This window comes from Falco peregrinus, chromosome 5 (genome assembly GCF_023634155.1).
Source record: "Falco peregrinus isolate bFalPer1 chromosome 5, bFalPer1.pri, whole genome shotgun sequence".
In the NCBI taxonomy this organism is placed as follows: Eukaryota; Metazoa; Chordata; class Aves; order Falconiformes; family Falconidae; genus Falco; species Falco peregrinus.
The window spans coordinates 105,020,871-105,044,789 of NC_073725.1; the positions used below are offsets into that span (position 1 = coordinate 105,020,871).

The following is a 23,919-nucleotide window of genomic DNA, read 5'->3' on the forward strand; positions in this document are numbered from 1 at the left end:
GTTATGCTAAGTATTTGTTCAGGAGTAGTGAAGTACAACGTGAAAAAAGAGCCAAGGACTAGGCAGGGGAGTTGGGAAATCCATAAGCTAATTTTGTGATATTCCATGTAACTATTCAGATACTTTTAAAATTCCCACCCTTGAGGTTTGTTAATTTAGATACCTTTAAAAAAGTACCTCATCAAAAGAGTTTGAGGTTAGTATACTGAGCTTATATGAAACTTTAAAGTTGAAATTATACAAGATTTTTCATGCGAGCATTTTTTAAACAGTGAATTTTTCATAAGCAAGCAGATGATGACGTTTCAGAAATCACTTCAGCGTCTGTAGACACGCAGCCAGCGCTGTGGTGGAACACGGAGAGCACGGTAAGGCTATACAGCCCTTCCTGCCAGGAAATGAAGGGTAGCGTATCCATTTGTAACCCGAGGAGTGGAGTTTGCTATACAGCCTATAGTTTGGGAATGGAATTTGGGCAGAATTACCGCTAAAATTACAGAATGACCCACTAGGTCTTACAGAACTCTATATCTTATCTTGCTCTGATGAAGCATCTCCCATTAGTACAGTATCTATGAACAAACTTGACAATTATGGAGTACAGTTAAGGATTATTCCCCATTATAAAGAGCTCTGATTTTATTTAGTGCATCAGAATTTTATCTGAAGCCTCCTGATACTGTACTGCTTCACAAGATATGTATTAACAGCCCCAAAAGAAGAAAGGGCCAGATGTACACCCTGATGCTTTTGTAATACTATCTCGTTTTGCTTTTGTATAATATAAAATAATTAGCTAAGATGCTTTTCAAAGAAAATCAGTAACACGATCTATTTCAAAATAGTTATGCCTTTGCTTTATTGTTTACATTTTTCCAGCAAATTATGTTGGTGGTGTTTAATAATAATAATTGTCTTTACCTTAGCTTACCTTCTGACAGGAGTAATATGTCAACAACAAAAAAAGTTAGAATAAAAAAAGACAAAGCAAACACCTAACACAGCTTGACCCATAACAGGTGAAAAGTTATTATTCCATGCTTCTTCAGAACATCGGTGGAAACAAAACCTTTATCTTTTATTCATTAGTGAGGAATAATGCAAGTTGGGATAGCTTCGGTTTCTCCATATAGTTGCATTTGTGAGAGTAATTCACTAATCATGCCATTCACTTTTGGGGTTCTCTTTCAATAAGGACCACTAGCCGTGAAATGTCATGCAGAGGTTTGGAAATGGGGCATTCAGCTCACTAAAGAATGAGTTGCAAGGGCAGAACTTGCTTTTTATTACATTCTGGCAGTAAATGTAGGAATCAAAGCCACAAAATAAGTGATAGAATAACACCCAGTATCATCTAACCGTGCTGATAGATATGAATGACTGTTGTTCAGTGTAGCCACGTTACATTTGGTGTATATTTTTAAGGCATTGTTAGATTCCATTCAACCGCAGAAGTTAGCCATATGTAAACTCAGTAGTTTATTTGCATGCTTCTATGCGGAAAGTTCATATGTAGTTTTAAGTACAATTCCCCACCTCGCCCCAGTATGGTTAGGTTTTGTTACAGTGGAGAAAAGTATTGTTTCTGTGTTTATATTTTACAATCACATCCAAGTGTATTCCTATTGTTAGTTATCATTTATATTGGAAGTGAAACTTGCTGTTTGGATCTACTTCTTGATTTGCTACAATAATGTAATTTTATTGTAAGAGATGAAGGTTTAAACTGATAAGAGTTTTATATTCTGTATTGTATTTATCTTCCTGTTCGGTGTTTTAGGATTAGCTATTTATATATTCAGTTTCTTTGCTAAAAGGAAGTCAAGTAAAAGTTTGAAATACAGGTTCAGTTTAACTTTTTGATCTGTGTATTTAAATGTTGCTTATTATGTTGCGGTTCTGGCTTCTTAAATAAGATGATTGCTAGAAGGAAACTTGTTCATGGTATTAACTTTCTGTTTAGAGACGTTTTTGTTAAAGTGATTGTTTTCTATGGAAAAAGGTCAGTGTGTGTAGCTCTTTAAAAATAAGAGGTTAAAGAATTACTGTAAATGTTTTTTCAAGTATTTTTGAATTCAAAAGATTTTTTTTTATAATTTGATCAAAGTCGCATAACCTGTGGCTCTGTTTTTGTTACACATACGGATGGTCTGTGGATAACATTACATTTTTTCAGCATGAAACTGAACACTTCAAATCCCTAAAGCAGTCTCAAATTTATGGTTAATAAAAGAATTTATTGTACTGGATGTCATCTGTTATATCACTCTGGGAACAGAAACTGGCAGTGAGTGGACAGGAAATATTTCCATTTCAAATCGCTTCAATCTTACGGTCTAGGGTGAAAGTGTCTGATTTCAGAGAAATCACTGTGAGTATCGATGTAATAGAAGCATTTTATTAAAGAGTATAGTATTTTTCAAATATTTCTTTTAGCTTTGTAGTATTTTGTGTAAAGATACTAATATTATTCATGTCTCGTACTTTCAGTATCGATCCCTTAACCTTTTCAAGGCAGAAGGAATAGTAGTAATATATTTTCAGATAAATACCTATATATACCAAATGAACAACAATTTGAATTACTGTACGATGCCCAGACTGCTTCAAAGCCTGACCTTTGTATTTGTAATTGATTGTTTTTTTTAAGTGTGATACGATGATTATGTTCTTCCAGCTTAATGGATTTCTTCAAGTTGTCTCCTTTTCAAAAGTGTTACAAAGTGAGATCCATGGATTGTGACTTTATTAATGGACACTTCAAGCATTCAAATTGAAGTTTCTGTGTATTTTTCATATATTAAGTAGTACTTGAACAGCTTCATTTTAAAGTATTTAAAGCATTTAAAATAATTATTTATTTTAAATGGATATGTTTATCTAAGGGACATTTTAACCAGGGGGAAGAAAGTTTTATGTTATCTTCAGCATGTTTTAACAACCTGACGTATTCCATTTTTAATTTTCATACTGTTGTGCATTAATATGTGATTGTAAAGTTTGGTACCAGTTGTGCGCTTCCTTCTTTAAAAGATAGGTAGTGGGGTGGAAGTGGTAAATTTTTTTTTATAGGTACTCTGAGGCTGATTAAAATTCATTAAATGAAAGATAGGAGGTGTTGGTTTAAGTTTTTTGGTGTAAAACAGCCTATATGGCATAATATTGAGGAAAATTATGTAATAAAAGCATATAGGAAGGAAATAGTATCATGTAGTGGCCGTGTGAACACCAATTGATAATTTTCATTTGAGTTCTTTCTCTTTAATTCTGTTTTATTTTATGATTTGTCTAAGAGGTGGAAGGAAAAAGGAATTCATGGTAGAGTTCAAAAGGAAATAATAAAGACCTAGTATGACTGCCTTCCTTCTGTGGGTGTGTATACTTTGGTGTGACATGGGTGTATTTGTAAATAGAGAAATCAGTTCTGAAGCTTTTTATTCATTATTTTACAGAACACTGGTAAGCAGTGAATTTGATGTGTTTCATGTCTTGGAGGATCTGGGCTGGAGTACTGAAGATCATCAGATTAGGCAGAGATTAAATAGGGTTCAGATAATACTTGCTGTATTTGTTTGATTGGTTTCTGTCCAATCATGGTAAAATTATTACACAAATCTAACTATTTACTTAAAAATAAGAGAAAGTTAATATACCTTGTGACTAAAATCAGAGCAGACGATTATTTTACCTGACTTGACACCCTGTTTCTGCTCCATTGTAATTCAGTATCTTGAACATCACCTTGTGGAAAGCTCAGGGTATTGCCCCTCTAAATGTGACCTTTGTTCATCCTTAAATGTTGCACATAGTAACTTTGTAAGGGTTTTTTCCCTAAGCCTCAGTAGATTATAATTGAGGTTTCAAATCATTCTTATCAAATTTATATCAGCACTTATCACCAGTTACACTGATTATACTATTAAAATAACTTAACCTCACACCTTACTACTAATCAAAACAACTCAGGCAAATAATCCACGAATTTTAATGTGGCAAACTGGGCGTCTATTTTCTTTTATACTCAGCCTTAGCTCCTGTATATCAACTCTGCATTGAGTTATTTATTTAGGTGTATGGGATTTTTTCTGCTTGTGTTCCTGCAAAGCTGAAAAACAAGCCTTAATAGGGTCAAGATTTATAACTTAACTTAGGCAGTTTGGAAAAGTTTTATTATCTGAGATGTAGACTAAAAAAATAATCAATTAAATCTGTGTGTAAAGCCCAAGCACTCCTCTTTTAAAGAGAGGAAGGATTAAAACTATGGATTTATTGTAAAACTTGTTAATTACTATGAATATCATCAAAGGACATGAACTCAAATCTGCATCTTATTATGCTGTGTGGTGTGTGTATGTACACAGCGTCAAAGGGTGTCCTTGCTCCGAGTACTTTGCTATCTGAAATTATTTCATAGAAAACTGGAGGAAAGGAAATTGTTATCCTATTTTACATGGCCAAGGCAAAAAACTTATTAAATGACTTCCTCAAAGTTATCGATACAGGGTATGGATAAGACAGGAGATGAATGTGTGTTTCCCCAGTCTCTGAGCAGGGAGAAGTCGCATGATGACTCTGTTTAAAATGCAATGCAACAGGTGTATTTTCTGTTTATTTTTTAATGGTCAGTGCTTCATAAGGTGTTTCACAGAGAATTAGGTGAGAAGGAATTGAGGATGTTTTTGGTTTGGTTTGGTTTGGTTTTTTTCCCCAGTCTTAAGGCTTCAGGATTGTCACTGTCCTCCTTACATGTATAAGTAACACCATGGGAACATACTGGTCTCTGACTGGACATTGTAAAATATGCCACGGTAATAATAAGTTACAGTCTCACATGCTGGCACCTAGCCTAGCCTGAGCTTTCCGGTGTTACCACAATAGAAATGCTATGCAAGAAAACAAGTCTTTGCTGATTCTGGCCCCCCCCCCCCCCCCCTTGAACAGCTTACATGTTTGATGTAGTATTCTAAAATGATTTTTTTATTTCTGGAAATTTTAGCAAGGTAGGTGAAATTACAGTTTAGGATACCCTCTCTTCAGGTTCCCTTCAGTTGTTAAGGGTTTGGTGTGGAATGAGTCTGGATCTTATTGGTGCTACTTCTGTAGAAACCAGAGGAATTTTTTCAGAGCAGCACAGCCATGGTATTTTTCCTGAGGCTAAATGCACTTTGTACCATCCCAGCATCTTGTCAGGGTAGGTGGTGAGAGAGCAGACCCATATACCAAACCTGCATGTCTACATCAGGCATTTGATTTTAGGTTTCCTGTTATTTTTCCCAAGGCGGGATTTCCTGTTGTTATTTATTAGTGTGTATGGAGGTTTATCATTTAAAAGAAAGCTGCTTTGACTGAAAACTTAAATGTTACAGATTTTCTTCACCATAGTTTTTTTTTTAAATTGGATAATCCGATTTTAACCAATAATACAAGAACAAAAAGTGCTCCAAGTTTCTAGGAACTGGCTAAGAGCAATCCTTCATGGAAAAGATTGAGAACAAATATATTGCAAGAGCTTAAATAGTAATTAAGCAAATGGCATCAATAAAGTAGGTTAAAGCCTAAGCAGGCTGTGGTACAGGTTGTGTCAGTGTTTTAGCAGTTATCACATTTCTTGTCAAGTAGCGTATTAATTAGTATGAAAATGGCAGTTCTGAACTAGCCATGTACCGTATGGATAGAATGTGTGACCTTTGCTTTGGCCTACTTTCAAAAGCAGTTAGTATGAAATACTTGGGAAAAATGCATCTTTTAAACTGTTCTACTTGTTCAAGTGTATTATAAAGTGTGATATCCATAGTGTATGACTTTTATGAACGGAAACTGAATGCAGTCAGACTGGAGTTTCAATACTACTTAAAACATTAAATCTCTATTTTTAAAATTGTATTTAGGTTCCCTTTTTTAGTAGTTAAAAACCTCATGGGACTTGATAGCACATGATGCCTAAGGAGTTTGCCAGGAAAAACGCACACATTTTCGTGGTATTATTTTTTCCAACAGTAAGATTTAGTAATACTTAATGCTTTTCAAATCCAAGTACTGAAGAGAGATGAGCATACAGGAATATTTGAATGTGTTGTGTCTTCTCTTCATCCTTTTTTCATTGTGAAAACCTCAACAATCTTGATGGCAGAAGCTATTCCGTTTAAAGAGATGGCTGAACAGCACGATTAGGGACAAAATACGTGGATTTGTAGAGTGAAAAAACTCTAGGAGAAGAAAATCAGCCTTGATGATCAGGTAAATTCTGAGGTAAACTTTACTCAAGACTGGCAGTTTTCAGAATCATTCTCAAGAATGCCTCCTCAGAAAGCTGCATTTTGGATGGTTTTATTTATATATATTTATTCCTGGCATTGATCATCATTTGGTGGAGCTTTTCCTACTTAAATGGCTGTTAAGTGGGGAAGCTCCAGTTTGCTTGCAGAGAGGGGCCAGTATAGTTGGAATATTTGACTTCTATTTCTTCCAGGTATCCTTCAGGTGAACCAGAAGTATGTGTGTAGCTTTGTGTCTATTTCTGATACATTCCAAATGGAGGGTTTTTTGGCTGCAAATATGATGGCTGTACTCCACAGAGGATAACCAGGAGTGTATAAATTCCCTGGCAGCCGAAGCTTTAAATCTGCAGCCACCAAATGTGTCTGCCTGTGTCTCTGAAGTTCAACCATGTGGATCATCAGTACACAGCAAGCACTGGAGCTTCTAATCCTTACCACTGATTGTATTGCTGCTTAAGCTGTGGGAGTAATTTTCATCTTCTCTGTGGACCAGGACTAGGCGGAGGCTCTAAGAATAAATTTATTTGCTAAAAGTGCATAGTTTGGCAGTAATAATCTCTGTTTGCATGCTTGTTTGGGGGACATGGAAGTAACAATGGGTAGCAGTGAAGGAACCAAAGCCCGTACCTTTAACACGAAGGAAAGGCAGCGTAACTGAGACTTCTTGTTTCTAACTCTGCAGGAAGTCAGTTTATGCAGCTTGTCCATTAACTTGGTGAAAAGAAGAAAGGGAGGAATACTGGATTGCTTCCTAGGGGCAGATTCAGAGGGGGAAGGTAATTTATTTTATTAGCATAGTTGATGTGCAAGAACTCTCACTTTTGACCAAAAAGTACTTTTAGTCATTGTGTTTAACATCATGGTCCCTCCATTTTTGGTTGTTTGTGGTCCCCACTATGTCCATCTGTGTCCCGTCTCCCGTGTGTCCCCTTCCCCTAATTAAAAACATCTGATATAGTTGTCATACCAGTCTGTCATGAAACTATAGCGATCTGCCCCTCACTTTTGCTTAGGGGATTGTACAACATGGGTGTATATGAAATAAAGGTGGTGCTTTTGGCATTGTATTGAACTGAATGCTGAAGGCAGGTACCTTTGCATTGCTGCTGTTTAAAGTCCATGCTGCTCGTTTCCTGAGCCTTTTTAAGTTATGTAGCTCACAAGGGTGGTAACTACAGGAATAGATGCTTGTGTCATTTCTAAGAAAGTTGGTTTTTTACTTCATCTCCTGCAAAAACAAGATTCATGTGAGGTATTAAAAATACTGTTGGGGGAATGGCGAAAGATTCTTTAAAGCTAAAACATGGGAATTTGGCAAGCAAGTAATTGATTGTTCCTAGAGTTGAACCATACTGCTTACGAATTCTGAGTTTTAGAATCTTATGGGTGAGTACAATTGTGTGTTTCTAAATCCCTAAGAATAGGTTTTTATGTCCAAAATAATTGCATTACTTCAAAGGGAAGGATTAAGATGGAACAATCCCAACTCCTATCTACTTTAAAAGTTTTATGAGTTCTGTGGCACTCTAATCAGTAAAGTGGACTTATTACTAAATTACCTTGCCTCCATATCCTCCAGAACCAAAACTTCTGTCTATTTATATGTATGTAGGTCCTACACAACCAATGTGCGTTGGATTTCTTTATAGTTGTTAGCACCTGTGAATATGTAATACTTTCTTAGATGTACCTCTGTGTTTCATTTGTGTAAGTAAGAATTAAAATTTTCTAAGAATACACATTTCATATTTTCCAGCTGCAAAGCTCTTAAAGAATTTCAGTGACTTTCAAATAATACAGGAGAAGGTTTAGGACTGGGAGGAGACATTGTGTGAATACACACAAACCTAAATAGATGTGCTATGTCAAATCTCTCACATTCCAGCCTTTATGTGATGTTCTGCTTTAGATTTCCTTGTCAGCAGCTGTTCTTACAATTTGCAGAAGTTACAAATTGGATAAACTCACTCTGTACTGCAAATGGAGTATCTCCAGTCTGTTTGCTCTGTTTGTTTGCAGTATCCCCAACAATGCAGTAGATGTCAGATTAGAATTTTTCAAGTAGAAGAGTTATGAATAAAGCAGTTAATCCACTTTTGATGACAGTTTCCTTTGGAATTGTTTGGGGGTTTTTGTGTGCACTTTGGCATTAGATTGAGAAGTAAAGAGCAAAAATCCCACCCTGAAATAGTCATAATTGTGAATTGTGTTCTGGATGAAGCTTAAAACTGAACCTACAAAGTCAATCCTAGTTACTTCTACAGATTTTCTGTTTCTTTGGATGAAACCTGGGATCAAACAAAGAGCTCGTGCTGGGAGTTTCCAGTCTGAAAGGTAGGAATCTGGCAGCAGAATGTTATTAGTGACAATTTGGAAATAAGTTCCTTTAGTTGTGTTCTGGGTGCCATTGCATATGCTCAGCTTTGAAGGAGAAAATTTTTTTTGGGATCTGGGTGGCTTGGAAGTACTTGCTGATTTAGGAGAAACAGCAAACATTTATGCACACCAAGTCTTGAAAGATAAAGTTTGTAACTCTGAAGTATTGTTCTTTGCTTTCCTTTTCCCCTGATGTTCTCTCCTTAGAAAGCTACATCATTGCTAATATGGTAAGCAAAGTGAATGAATGAACATACCTGTATATATTACATACATATTAATGTATATAATATTATATCCATTGTTCTTTCATGCTTCAGTCACCTCTTGAAACCTTTTCTTGATTGTCTTCTAACTCTCTTTGAACAGCTCTTGGGGGAGAAATACTATACCTCTCAGTGTGCAAACATGCGGAGCCATAAGCTAAGTGGACAGTCAATTAAATGAATGAAAATCTATTGTTTATTTGTTTCCTAGACAGGTTAGTTCAGAAATGCTTGGGCGTAAACTAAAATTCAGTGCTTATGCATTTGTTCCTTTAGGTGTGAGGGACCCTGTAGGCTTACTGAGGTTGTGGATAACTTCTCACCATAGGAAGAAATATATTCTTTAATTTGAGTGGAGCAATGAGCTAGCTTGTAGATTTTATAGTCTACTGTGTTGTATGTTAAGCAGTAAGCATCTGAACAGGCTTCATCGATTTCTCCTCCGTTATTTCAGATATGAGTTACTCTATTTGTGGTTTATAGCACAAGTCGGTGTTTCTCAAACTAATTTGTCGTGGGTCCCTCTTAAAAAAACAACTTTCCCATTTGCACCCCGCTTTCTTCCCAGTCACAATCACAGTTCATGCACCTGTCTTGGCATTGCTTTTTTCTCCCCCCTCCCCTTCCCAAACACGTCTTTTCTCCCAACTCTCCTGCCAAGGGTCATGTCCCACAGTTAAGAGAACAGTGGTTTAACTACAGACTTTTGGCTTTTGTCCAAATATGCTTAGACTAACACATTTCAGTAATATTTGTGGGAAATGTGCATTGTTTGAAGATATTTATTGTCTTGATTTTCTGGGGGCTTTTTGGTTTGGTGTTTTGGTTTTTTTTAGAAGGCTTTTAATTTACCAAACCTTATTCACACAAAGTTGGAAAAAATATATGTGACAGGGCAAACCAGAAAACTTCTTAGGCAGACTTGCAAATTGTGTGAGAGAAATAAGAGCTGGTGCCCTTTTGCTGCCATGATTTGCTGCATTGAATTTATGGGTTTGACTCAGAGATTTACGATTTTCATGGGAGGCGGCAAACAGTATAGATTAAACTTGCTTCTATTGTTGTTAAATTGTGGCTTTAAGAACTGTCTGTTCCTTAAAGTAAACCAGTGGACGTAATGTTCAGTGAACAGCTGCGGGGAGCCATGTTACATACTCAAGACTCGTGCTGTAAATACCTTTTTTAGTATTTCTTCCTTACAATGACTTCTTACTTCTCTGTCAGACTGACTGATGTGTAACGTAACCTTCCAAATGGCCTTTTCAAAATAGAAACTAAAATAGCCAGGAAAGAGACGTAAAGGCATTTCTGCTGTTGGTTTTTTTGTTTGGTTGGTTGGGGTTTTTTTAGGTATGATACACTGCAATTTGTGATCTTCAATCAGCATGTTTCAACCCAAAAATCCTAAAAGCCCCCCCCCATGAAGCTAGCTGGGATACAAGTATACATGCATATGTGTAGGCACCACCTCGTTCTCCGACAGGATTTAAGTCAGCAGCTGTTCAGTTCAGTATCCTTTCATGATAGGAGGAACTTGAGCAAACCGTATCTAGTTGAAATGGCAGAATAATTTGTTCAGACAAAGTGTAATTACCCACGTGGGAAGTCAACCATAAAACCATGGATAATACAATTTTCTGAAAAATTAGATATTTAATGATCACAAAAGGTCAGGACAATTCTTATACAAATGGAGTATTAGTTCCTTATGTTTGGTTTAGGAAAATAAGTATTACGTGTTACTCCTGAAATAAAGTTTCGTCTCCCAGATTGTTACCTAAAGTAGCTTCACGCACACACACCCCGCTCCCCCCGAACACACACACACAGGGTCTGGGCCATCCACTCCTGGTTTTGCATTTTTTACTTTTTAGAGGGTTTTGACTGTTGGGCATGTTAGCACATTTTTTTACAAAGGCTAATACGGATGCTTCATACAAGTCACTGTGGCTTAAATTGGGATAAGCTGTATTCTGGGAGATGGAGAAGGAATATGTTAAATGTAAACACGCCCGGCAGTTTTAAACAAAGAGGGGTGTATTGTGCCTGCCTCAGGTCACCAGGCGCCTACTGCCCGGAAGGCTGAGCTGTGCTGGGAAAGTCAAACCATTAAGTATGTTCACATGGAACAAGGGTTCTTCAAGTTCAGAGAAAGGGCCTGATTGACCTATCGGACAACCTGATACCCTGTCTGAAAGGGACAGTTGTGTAAAAGTAACATCGCTAACACCTGGAGGTTGACCATTGAATTTTCATAAGCAACACAGAAGAAAAACTGGGATCTTTGAACATGACAGGTTGTTCTTGACAAGGATGTGTGATGGAAGAACCAGCTAACCAGTTTGTATAAAAAGAGGATAATCAGGAGGTTTGGGTCTGTCACTACAAGAAGTACATTGAGGTGCTGGGGCGTGCCCAACGAAGGGCAACGAAATTGGTGAAGGGTCTAGGGCACAAGTCTTGTGAGAAGCAGCTGAGGGAACTGGGGTTGTTTTGGCTTGGAGAAAAGGAGTCTCAGGGGGGACCTTATTGTTCTCTACAAGTACTTGAAAAGAGACTGTAGTCAGGTGGAGGTCGGTCTTTTCTCTCAAGTAGTAAGCAATAAGACAAGAGGAATGGCCTCAAGTTGCACCAGGAGGGGTTTAGATCAGATATTAGGAAAAATTTCTTCACTGAAAAGGTTGTCAAGCACTAAAACAGGCTGCCCAGGAAAATGGTTGAGTCGCCATCCCTGGAGGTGTTTAAAAGATGTGTAGATGTGGCACCAGGGGACATGGTTTAGCAGTGGACTTGGCGGTGCTAGGTTCAAGTTTGGACTCTTTCTTAAAGGTCTATTCCAATTTAAATGATTCTGTGAGGTTCCTTCATGCGCAAAAATGATGGTTTTCTTTGCCTCCCCAATATGTAGTTTATAATGAAGTAAAAAAAGTTCTTTACATTTCGTATCTGAGGCCAAATTCACGATGCAGTGCTCTGAAGACGCATTCAGCTTCTCTGTGGCTGACCTTGTGGTCAGTGGCTCTAAAGACGAAGCAGTGAAACAGTAAATAACTAACAACAAAGAACCAGCCAAAATCTAGTAAATTCTTGTAAATCATGTTTTTACATAAGAAAAACCACTAAAAGATGCCAACTTATTAAAGAAGTAGTGTTCTGAAGAATCTAGATAGCCTTTTCAAATACAAAATAGGCACTGAGAAGCCTGTGACTCCTTGAATTCACTTTTATTAAAACTTAACATGTCAGTGACACTGGAGAAGTTTTTATAACGTTATTCCCATAATTTGTGTGTTGGAAGAAGGGTTCGCTGGAGTCAAGACGACGCTCAATATGAGTTATGCATCTTGCTCAACTTTATTAGTTCTAACACTACTTACATAGAACTGATACACGTGCATATTCGTAAAGCAGAAATATAATTGGTTAGTAGTCTCTAAACGCGCGCGGTTCTCACACCCCTAATTATCATGACTAAAATAAGCATTCTATCCATGTAGCTAATTGTGTTGCTGTGCTTCAGCCTTGTAGTTTGTTCCTCCCTATATTCCCGTACCGCTCCCTATCTCTCTTGGCCCTGCACCTGCTTGCCCAGCAGCTGTAGCTTGTTACAGCCACGGCCTGTTGGCACAACATAATTACTCGGTCTCAGGATTCAAGAATAGCTCAAGGCTACCTTTCTTGTTATCTTCAGCACAGCAACTTCAGCACAATTCTAATTGCAGGCCTATTCTAATAGCAGGCCTGGATTGTGCAGATCTTCAGAGATTCTCAGGCCACGCTTCTGCAGCCGTTCTTCTACATTTGTGCATACAGTGCAGGAACATATGTATATATACAGGCAAATCTGAACAAAATTTATGGTTGGAATTGTCAGTTACACCAAGGATTTAATAGTGACAGTGCAAACCCATGCACCCAGGGTTTGGAATTCATCCTGCAGTCAATGGAGTACGCATCAGTTAAATAGCAAACATTAGCATGGATTATGTATTTTGTTATATCCTGTTGGAAGCAATCCAAATGCAAGCATATAAACAGTACAGATAATTCATCTTTTTACTGATGTCTGTAGAAACAGAAAATATTTTAACTTGCTTGAAAGCATCAAGAAAGCTTTAAAATGAAAAGAGCGGATATCAAGTATAAAGCTTTTGGTTTACTGAGCAATGAGTATGATAAACATTGATTATTCATCTTGACTTTAGAGTTCAAAAACAATTGTCCCTTCAGTTTGCCTCATGGGAGCATGAAATTAGAACCGTGTGTGTGTTGATTAACAACATACGGAAGATGAATCATGATTGCTGTTTTGGTCTGGTGCACAAGGCTATGCTTGAGGCGTAGTGATTTCCTACCTCCTTTACCAGATCTCTGTAATTAGTGCTAGTATCTCTGTTTCCTGGTATTGATGTTCAAGTGCCTGCCTGACAGTGCCTATTCACAAGCATAAATTGCCTTTATTGAATGAGTGTTTGCTCAACAGAAGTTGAATGTTGGAGTGTATTTCAATATTACTTGTAATTCATAGGACAATTCTGAAATCACCAATGCCAACTCTGGCAGGAATTGTCAAATTCCAGATATAAAAAATAGGTGTTACCTTCAGGTACGAAACAGCGTATGCTCTAGGTTAAGAGGGAAAAGTTCAACAATAAAAAGTTAAGCAGATTTTTTTATTTCTTTCCATTGTATTTATTTTACACCTCTGATGGCAGAAATTCATCAAATTTAACTTTTCTTGGAGGCATAATTAGTTCCAGTGGTTAAAAATTTCATTTAAGCTAATTTTCTGGAAATGTAATCCTAACTTCGTTCCTTTCTGGCCTAGTAATGGTTAGAAATAGTTGTCATAAATGCATTTAATTAATAAGTTGTTACCATAAATGACAGCTAGGTATTATAAAAATATAAACAAACAAAAATGCAGGTTAACTTCATGTAATAGTCTTTGCCTTTTATTTATAGTTGTGCTCTTTCATGTTGAAAGATGGATATTTATATAAAATGAAAAGCCTGTACATGCCTTGAACATCCAAATGAGTTACTCATTCTTTGGGAGATGATGTGTATTAGTGTTATTCAGAACTGTGCTGATTTAAGATATCTTAGGATTGTAAACGTAACTATTTGAGCTGTTCATGTGGAGCGAGGAACAGATCCAACACTGATCTCTGTGATTTGAGGTATGTGATAGGTGATAGAAATTCTAGCTTGCTTGCCCAGTATAGATGCAGGATTTGGATCTTGGGTTATCATGTTTCCTGTACAGTTCTGTGCTTTGAGCTCACATAATTGGAGTTTTAATGTTGTGTATAACACCCCCCTAGCCCCCACTTCTTGATAAATAATTTTTCATTTAATCTGTGTGCATTTCAACTTTGATTATCTGTTTAAAGATCAGTGGTCTATAGTTCTTCATAAAAGATGTTTTGGCTGTTTTCTTTCCTATATATTCTTCCTCAGTCAATGTGTATAGAAGTATGTGGACCAAAGGGATGTTGTAGACAAAGCTCCAGGCGACGAAGACTTGCTTTCTTTTCTAGTCAAGTTCAGAATAAATTAAAAGCTGCATGTAAATTAAACAAATGTTAGTGGTTAATTAACTAAGAATGTAGAGCCCAAAGGCCGTAACATTAGTATTTATAGTTTTAAAGGAAGATGCTCTAAACAAGTTGTCTTAGCTATAAGCCGTTTCAATAGCACAATTACTTTATGGCTTAAAACCAAGGGAATGCTTCCTGGAAGAATATATTGTTGCACTCACAGCTGTAAGTACTGGGAGGATTAATGCCACAGTTTAATACAATTAAATTGTCTGACTAGCTTACGTGTTTTAACCTATAACTAATATAAATATCCAGTTCAACACTTTTAAGGTGACCCTAATTTCCTCGCAAAGTACTGCAGCCTATTTACATCTTTTATAGACTTGTGAGGAAAATTTTACAACCAGTAAGTCTCATGTGCTGCTTAAGTTCAGCAGAGTTTGGCTTATGTTAATTTACTTTTTGCATCTAAGTTGTTAATGACTGTGGTATATTGATTTATGCTTTTACTGTTACATATTTTGTGATGTCACCATAATGCCTTTAATTCAATTAAAGGTGCTGTGAAAAGCATTGGTATATTGCATTTTTGTTAATATAGGATATAAAAGATCCTATCTAATGAATTGAAATACTTTTGCTATTTTTCTTCAGGATTTGGTGAAATTTATGTCTGTCTTTCAAAACTTCAACTCTGGAACACAAAAGTAGATGGCTAATGATTAATTTGATGGTTTATCTCCCTGTAGAAATATGAAGTCAATACTTTCTTTTTTCATCATTCTTTAATCAAACACATGTCTTTGTTTTTCTGTAGTAGAAAGTTAAATGACATTTTGTGTAGTTTAAGAGAAACCAAAAATGAGTCAGAATAGAACAGGTATTAATAGAAAAGTTAAGACTGAAAAAAAATGACACCTTCCTGTTTCAGGAAACCTTTTTGTATACCAGCTTGTTTAATGCCAGACTAAATCTAAGTTAAACGAATGAAAAGCCAACGTAAAAGAAAGTGAGATTACGAATTTAACTTTGAACAATATTATCAAGACCTGATTTGCTTTCATGCTTTATGTAGTGTGTTGCTTTCTTTTTTTTTTTTTAAAGTAACTTAACTCATACCTTGTTTTTCTTTCTAAATACCTCTGTCTGACTTAAGTGACACAGTGAATGTTTATGCATAATCCTGAGGACAGCTAATTACTGTTGAAGTCCACTTCTACTATTAACTTCTGCCTTTTACATTGTAGCAGTAAACCTGGACACAATTCTATGTAAATGGATGGTATTTTTTTTAAAGATAATGGTAAATACGATGTTTGCCTTTCAGGGAATGCTGTTGCTCCATAAGACTCAGTGTTCAGGTTTTCAATGTGTCCAGTGAGGGTGATACTACATTTTGTGTTTCAAAAACAATTTCAGTGCTTTCTGAAGGGTAAGGTATTGCATCTCTGAAGCCCAAAGTTTTTTTCTATAAGCGTAGAAGAGACAGGAGACTCCTCAGCCTTCATGGGCATCTGGATTCCTCCCTGGGAGAGCAATGGAATAGTTATTCTGTTGGTCCTCAGTCTCTGTGACACTCAGCAAGGATGGCAGTATCTGCTTTAATAGTATTTGATACTGGGAAAGGGTGTCTGTTGTAGCATAGTGGATTTCTACAACATGCTCTTGTACTGGAAAAGTTGAGGGTTGTAATTAGCTGAACTATTCCAGTTGGAAATCTACTGTTGAAGTTTTTCTCCTTCAACTATTTGTTGATTTTTAGACAATAATCAATGGGAAGATTGAAATTTAAATTCTCAGTCTGTGTTTTTGTCTAATTAAGTTATTATCAGCAATGATTTCTTTATAATATTTATAATACATGTTAAAATGTTTGGGGCATCTATATGGGGGCCTCTAACAAAAAAAAACCCCACCAACATAAAAGTAACCCAGTGCATAAACCATGTAAGACTCAAAGGACATGGAAATACAAATTCCACAAGAATGATATCAGGCACAGAAACATAAGTTACATGCAAATATATCTGTATAAAATAATTTAATGAAGGATAGATGTGTGCACATACCTAGACACTGGACTTCTGATACTCGCTCTGTAGGAAGTTTCTGTCATGACCTTTCAGGCACCCTGGTGAACCAGGCCAGAGGTTTTGTGTCCTGACTTATCATACCTCAGTTTATGTTAAGCTTTGAGTTCTGTGTAGTTCTTCTTAGCATTGAATAATAGTAGACTTATGAGAAAAAGTTGACTTGATTATAGATGAATTCTGAGTGTGCTGAAAACTTGGTGGGTTTGTTTGCCCAATTAACAAATAGCTAATAGTCTTTCAGGCACCTGTTCCGAGGTAGTTAATGAGATGAGGAGTGTCTGGGAGGTGATGAGTGCTCTTAAATCAGTTGTACTGTTTTGCTCCTACCTTTAATTTCTGAAAGTGACCTTCTCTGAGAAAATACACTGATGTGCTATGACCACAGCGCTTAGCAGTGACATTCTTTCTTCTTTCGGTTTGAACTTCTGGTATTCTTTTTCATGACTGTGGAATTTAAATTGGCTGTTTCAGACTGACATTCTCTCTGACTCTTCTCTTGCATTGTGGTTGCCCTGGAGAACCCACTTTGATTTGTCATTAAGCCTTGATTAAAGGTATGATTTTTGTATGGGCATGATTAACCTAGATGGTAGAAGTTGAGAGCGTCACATAACTGCCTTTCGAAAATAAGCTTCCCTGATTCATATCCGTGGGACAAGTCATACTACTTAAGTCAGAATTTCATGTCTTCATGCAAATATTATATTCAGTTCTGTTTCTCTTTGTTTTCACTTCTTTGAGTATTACATTTGGAAAGTTGATGACAGGTGAGTGTGCATGCAGGTGTGTGCAACCTGTTCTGTCACTGCCTGTGTTCAGATTGTTGCATGGTGTGCCCAAACAGAAGAAAAAAAAAAACAAGTTCTGTCATCCTCCCACAAGTATTTACACAATGAAAATCTACCTAAGTTCAAAGTAGCTTGCTTTATTAAAATCATTTTCTTGATATTTCTTTACAGGGGCTGTCATCAGTCACGAAGAACAATGGATTACTCAATATCACCTTTAAATATGACAGTAAGTTGAAAATTTGCACTACGCTCACAAAAATGAAGGACTCCATCACAGTTGTATATGTAGTAATGTGTTGCTTAAAAATGCCTGTAAGAATAGCATGAGCTCTTTAGTATTGACAGAATTTTAAAAAACAGATTTGTTTCTGCTGGGTTTGGTGGGTCTTCTCCTTCCTATGATTCACTGAAAATAATTTCGTAATACGTAGTAGTTTCACTTTGATTGGCCTACATCGTGTGCCCAGTATTTGGCTTGAAAATTATAGAGAATTATGTTAATTCTGTGAAAGAGCACAGTCATTGAAATATTCACTACACACGAAGTCATAACAAAGGATTATTTCAAGCTTTATACATCATTTCTCTGATGTGTAATTTTGGGGGGGGAAATGGTGTAAAGTGTGTCTCCAGGTAGAAAACCTGTAGTTTGTATACAGACACATAAAAATGTGTTTTTGCAAGGCTTAATATTGAAGATGAATGTTGAAGGTGAATAGCGTCTCTTAATTTACTTGAAGTAGTTGGAACTTTTCATTGGCTACAGTGTTAAAGGAACAGGTTAGTGGAAAACTGCAGTCTACATTTTCAGTGCAGACAGGTGGTTTTAGTACTGTAGCAGATGTGGTATGTTTTGCGGTGAAACTAAGAAGAAAGTAATCTCTAGCATCACAACATTAACAAGCAGGTCGCAGCAATAATACTTCAGACCTCTTCAAATGTCTGCTAAATGGCTGTTTCTTACCGTTTTCATTTTTTAAAGGTTTTTGTCATCTGTGTTGTCTAGTCAGTAAAGTATGACTGTTGGCTACATCGAGAATTTATACTTATTTGGGCAGTTAGTAGCCGTCATCCATATAAACTCAATGTAGAGTCAAGAAAAGGTCCTAATTTATAGCAGTAACGTTTGTACTACTGCCAGTGCAGGTCACAGGTTAGGGTTTTTTTCCTACCTAAAGAGATTACCTTGGATGGCTAATGTGAGTAAAATTTCTTCATTGAGAGCATGTATCAGGAAACCTAACAGTGCTTTTGTTTAATTTTGATAATCCTTTTGTTCCTCATTTTTATGTTAATTTCTGAATTTGCAATTTTAAACTGTGATTTTTTAAATCTAATTTTATGTTAATATTTAAAATGAGCAAAACATATCAGATTGTACAGGAGGTAAGTGGTTACTGTAAGAGAGTTACAATTTTTTTTTTCTTATCCACATAAAGAAAAACAGGAAATAATATCAGTCAGAACAGAGATCCCAACATTTAATTAACACAATGGAGTCTGTTTCAGTCCCAGTATCTGTCATGTTTTTTCCATTAATTCTGGCACCAGGAACTATGTTTAACCAATGGCAAGTGTGAATTCAAAATTCTGCTGGCACTGTATGCATCCTAGACAAAGGAGTTATTTGAGTTCTGCAGTACTAGGAAAATAGTTCCCTGATAGCAAGGCTAAAGAGTTCATATAATATGGAAATACATACTGAACCGTGAAAAAGCCAGCACAAAAGAGAATTTGGCTTGCTGGCTGTGATTTAAAGGCTTTTATTTGGCCACACAGGGACTCTAGCAAACTGCATTTTATGTTGTTAAATTAGTTCATTAGATTATTTACTTAGGTGAAAACCAAATATTTGTATGTTTTAGTATTTCACTCGTATTCAAGTTAAAGAAGTGGTTTCCTGAAAAGTATAATTATTCCCTGCTGTTTTTTTCCTAAATCTGTTGTTCTTTAAAAATGTAAATCAGTGATTCACAGTCAAACTTCAAACATTTGTGCTATATTCCATTTTGGCAAATTGTCATTTGACCATAAAATTTTAGTAACCAGGATCCAAAATCTTGGGCTTGCTGTTAATTAGATCCAGACCTAGCAAAAAACTGTTACTTTAAACTTTCCATTGAAAGAGATGCTCTATTCTCCTAAGAGGAAGCTCACGCTGTCACTGAGTTCGCTCACAGCAACAGAATTCTACAAACAGCAGAGTAAATACCAACTGCCCAGCTTTTGTAAAAGGCAGTGTTGTACAAACTGTTCTATTCTTATTTGTGTGGGAGTTACATAAAAGACCCCTTACTATTGTTATTCATAGTAAAAAGCCATTTTCTAAAATTGCTTTTCAGTTAATTTTTCTTTCCTTGCCTTTAAGATCACACCTCTGAATTAAATTTCAATTTTCTGTATTGGCTTATTGTAACACTTGATTTTTCATGTTTCATTTCTACAAACTCTTTACAGACGAATACATAGCATATAATGATCTCCGGTTTTTTTAGAATAAATTATCAGTCAGTAATATACAGTCTACTGCCCAACTTTTCCTGGATTTTTTTGGCTCCACTAGTTCAAAAGCAGAATGTTTGTGCATACGTGTCTTCACGTATACTGTTTTCCAGAACTATGGAATTCTCTGGCCATTACTTCTTTTCCTGTCACAGAATATGAGCCTAAACATTGTAAGGCTTTAGAAGTAATAAAATTTGTTATTTATTTTCTTGTTTTGTGTACATAAAGGCATGGTTAAGTTCAGCAACAAAGTCAGGAATGGTTTGTTTTTTTTATTTTCTTAATGAAAGCTGAGCTTTTCTGTAATCATATGTTTGCAGAGCTGTAACTTCAGGGAATACACTATATTGTGTGAGGATAACAAGGCAAAACCAGTTCTGACCGGATCCAGTGGCAGTAAAATGGTCTACTTAGATGCAGCTACTGAATGGATAACAGAAATGAGATGGATTTAGGCAGTAGGTTCTTTGTGGTCAGGATGAAGCAGTATCGTGGTTAAAAAGAACTTCTGGAGCACCAGTTCTAAAGCTTCACATTGTTCATTGTTCCCATCCGTGCCTGACTGTTGACCAACATTCTGTTGCTCTAAGCACTGTACATGCACAAAGTTCATGTCAGTCCTTATGTTCTTTCGAGTAGTTAGTGAGGAAAAATGTTCTCTTTCGGGAGTCCCAACACGTGTCATTTTTACTTTTCCTGTGGTACAACCTACACTGGTATTAGAAACTGGTAATTTCCTTTGGAGTCCTACGAACTAGGGGTTTGCAACTGTTGAAAGTGGTTGTGCTCAATGATTTTTAAAAGTTTTGTGGTTTTCAGTGTCCTGAGACACAAGCTTCAGCTAGAGTTACTATAAAGTACTTATTTTTATAGAACAAAGAGCACACATGAAGCTTTTACCTTGGTCAGTCTTGAAGAAATGTTCAGAAATTAACTTCATTCTTCATTTACATGGAAAGATGTGGGTTATGTTGGAAGCTGGTTGCTTGAATAGATCTTCAGCGTTAGAGGTGCTGTTGGCAGATTATGATTTACTTGCCCTGGTGGGGCACAAGAATGCCAGCTAGAATGTTTTTCTTAAAGCGTTTATTTCTCCATATTCTTAGACTGCACACCTTACCTGAATTCAGTGGGAAAACACGTGATTGGAGATGTGCAGAATATAACTATCAGTCAGTATGCGTGTTACGAACAGGTTGCAGTGACGATACTTTGGACAGCAAATGCCATTGGTAAGTAGTAGAGGGAAATGGACTAATTCATCATGTCTTCGGTAATAACTTCTTGCTGATTGGTATTAAGTAAAATAATTAAATTACACTTGGAATCATTGACACAAACTGCTTAAGAAGAAATAAATTCTGAACAGCTTTGCAAAGCTGCTATTTTTACAAGCTCACTTGAAATAGCTTTAAAACTATGACGCTCTCTACAGCTGTACATTGCTTTTTGCTATTCCAGTTTGTTGAATTTTTCCTGCTCTTCAGAACTGTGCAGTAGCTCTGACTTCATTCTCTGCTCCAAAGCATTGGTGCATTTCAGTGGCATTGATGGAGTAATTGCCAGTGCACCTAAAGATTCTTTAGGATACAGATTGGCTTACAGGTGGAAAATATTATTTAATTGTAGCGATACCAACGTTAATGTGTTTCCTTGTCAGGTCTGGTCACTAAGAATATTCCTCAGTCACTTCAATGTCACTGGATGTACCTTGTTGTCCACTGGAGCGGTAGTTTCCCAAGTGGGAGGTGTGCAAGATGATCTGTTGAGGCATGTGAAGAAAATTTTAGAACTATTTACATATTTTTTTGATCTTGAAATGAAAAACTAAGCTTTACTAACATTCAGTATACGGATTGACACTGGCACCTTTACTTGGTCTCTGTCAGTTGCTCAGTATTTCACGTGTGGTAGATGAGGTATCCCAAAGGAAGAGTGGGGGTTCTACAGTGTGGAGGGGTTCCCAAGTGGCACCTTCACTCTTTAATGTGCTCTCAGCATACTGCGACGTATTGCAGTGTATGTGTGCCAGGTTAAGTAGGTTTACCGATTATATTATCTCGTTTTAACTACACTAACCATTGTGAAACCAACAAGTGGCTTAAGATCATTGAAGATAATGCTAATAATGTGACCACGTGTGAACAATAAGAAAACAGTAGAGCTGACAGTTCCCCTACTTGTAGTACAGCCTCTGTCAACCACATTAGAATGTAAAAGCAATGACTGTCTAATTAGTTCTGATAAAGAGCTGGCCAAAATTGTCAAGACTATTGGAAATACAGATTTACAATTGCCATTGTGAAGGATGAACCTTGCTCAAAGTGTGATGGTGTGCCTCGAGATACTGGCTAACACTGTGAAGCCATCCCAACTAGCAAGACATGGGAAAACTAAGCACCTGGAACATGAAGAGAAACCTCTGCGTTTTCAGTGATGTTTGAAGCCATGCAATAACTCAATAAAATACAGAATTTCACTAAAGTTGATAAATCTTTGAAAACCTGTTTTTGTGAAATCTCTTTTGAGATTTCTTACTCATCAGTGAAAGAAAAAACACATAGTGCTGGGAAAGCACTTATTCTGCCTGCCACAGCAAAACTGGCTGAAATAATAGAGGGAAATACTGGAATGAAGAGTAAGGTTAAAGGTGGCACCACATGTGACGTTCAGTCATTGCAGCGTTCATAGGGAAACTATCGCACCAATGAAGTTGGTGCCAGAAGTGCAGAGGATGTCATCAGTGTGGTTAATTTGCTAAAAACGAGACATCTAAATAGTGGAATCTTTACAGTAGTTTTTAAAGAGATGGGGAATGACCATGAAAATCTTTTGTGTCACACAGAGGTTCACTGATTATCTTATGGCCAAGTGCTTAAGAGCTGTCACGCTCAAATCTTTGTGTTAAGCATTCTTCTGTCACAAAAAGACAAGTGTTCCAAATTTGCTGACCTCTTCTGTCATGGACAAGTGGCTGTCAGTAGTATGCTACCTAGCAGATCCTTAAAAAACCCCAACCGACCCGAAAAAAACCACCCCACCCCCAAAAAAGCCCACCCAAACCTGTCAATTAAACTGCCTCTTCAAGGCAAAGGTGACATTTTAACAATGAGTGAGAAAGTAACTGCTTTTCATGCTGTAGAAAGAGCCTTTAGGAAATGGGGATTTGGAAGTGTTTCCTTTGTTACGTGATTTTGTTGCAGAAAACAATGCCAGCTACTCACCTATAAAAACTCTTGTATTTTTACACTTAAAAAATCAGGAAAAATATTTTTCTAGCCTATTTTAAATTTTCTGAATGCAGAGTCAGTGGGTTTTGAACTAATTTTTTAAAAATGTAAAAATGCAACACATTGTTTGATTAGCTTGCAACAACAACTGACATTGGGGAGAACTGAAATTTACTAGCCAAATTTCAAGAAAAATCTTTACGTAGTTAGAGGATGGAAGTAAAAAACTGGTATCATGATCTAGTAAATGCAGCCAATGATGCACTTCCTGAGGTTATTTTTTCAGCTATGACAGCCATTGAAACCAAGCAACAAAATAAACTGAACTTAGAACCCGACCTTTGAATTGCCATATCACAAAATGTTAAATCAAGATTTTAAAAATAATGAAGCATGTTCAATCACATAGCTCTCACACAAAAATACGCTTAATATTTTACAGTAGGAACGAATTGTTTATTACTTTAAATAAAAATTATTTTAAAATAGTTTTTATCTTTATCTCATACTTTTTAAAATTTTTTATAATGTACATAATCTGGTAGCACAGTACGTACATATGATTATTTTTTAAATAAACTGGGGGTTTGTGCTCAAAATTCTATTGATAGGAGTGCGTGATCAACACAATGTGGAGATTGCTGCGCTGTAGTGCACTCTGTACCAACACCTGTTCGTCATTTCTTTTTCTTCACACCAACTGAGATCCTAAATACAGTAACTTTTATACTCTTTTTTGGTAAACTTCAGCTGCAAACTGGATGAATCACCTCCCTGTGGGAAACAAAGCTGGGTCTTCTTTCTTGTAATGATCTGAGGTCAATCCTTCGGAAA

The 23,919-nt window shown here is 36.6% G+C and overlaps 1 protein-coding gene across 1 annotated transcript in view; it reads left to right on the forward strand.

Moving 5' to 3' along the window:
- The window catches only part of IL17RD (interleukin 17 receptor D), a 50,633-nt gene that overhangs the window by 11,997 nt on the left and 14,717 nt on the right, over window positions 1-23,919 (forward strand). Inside the window, exons 2-3 of the mRNA XM_055806651.1 lie at window positions 17,519-17,576; window positions 20,962-21,087. Coding sequence (XP_055662626.1) covers window positions 17,519-17,576; window positions 20,962-21,087 — 184 coding nt within the window. The remainder of the gene's footprint in view (window positions 1-17,518; window positions 17,577-20,961; window positions 21,088-23,919) is intronic.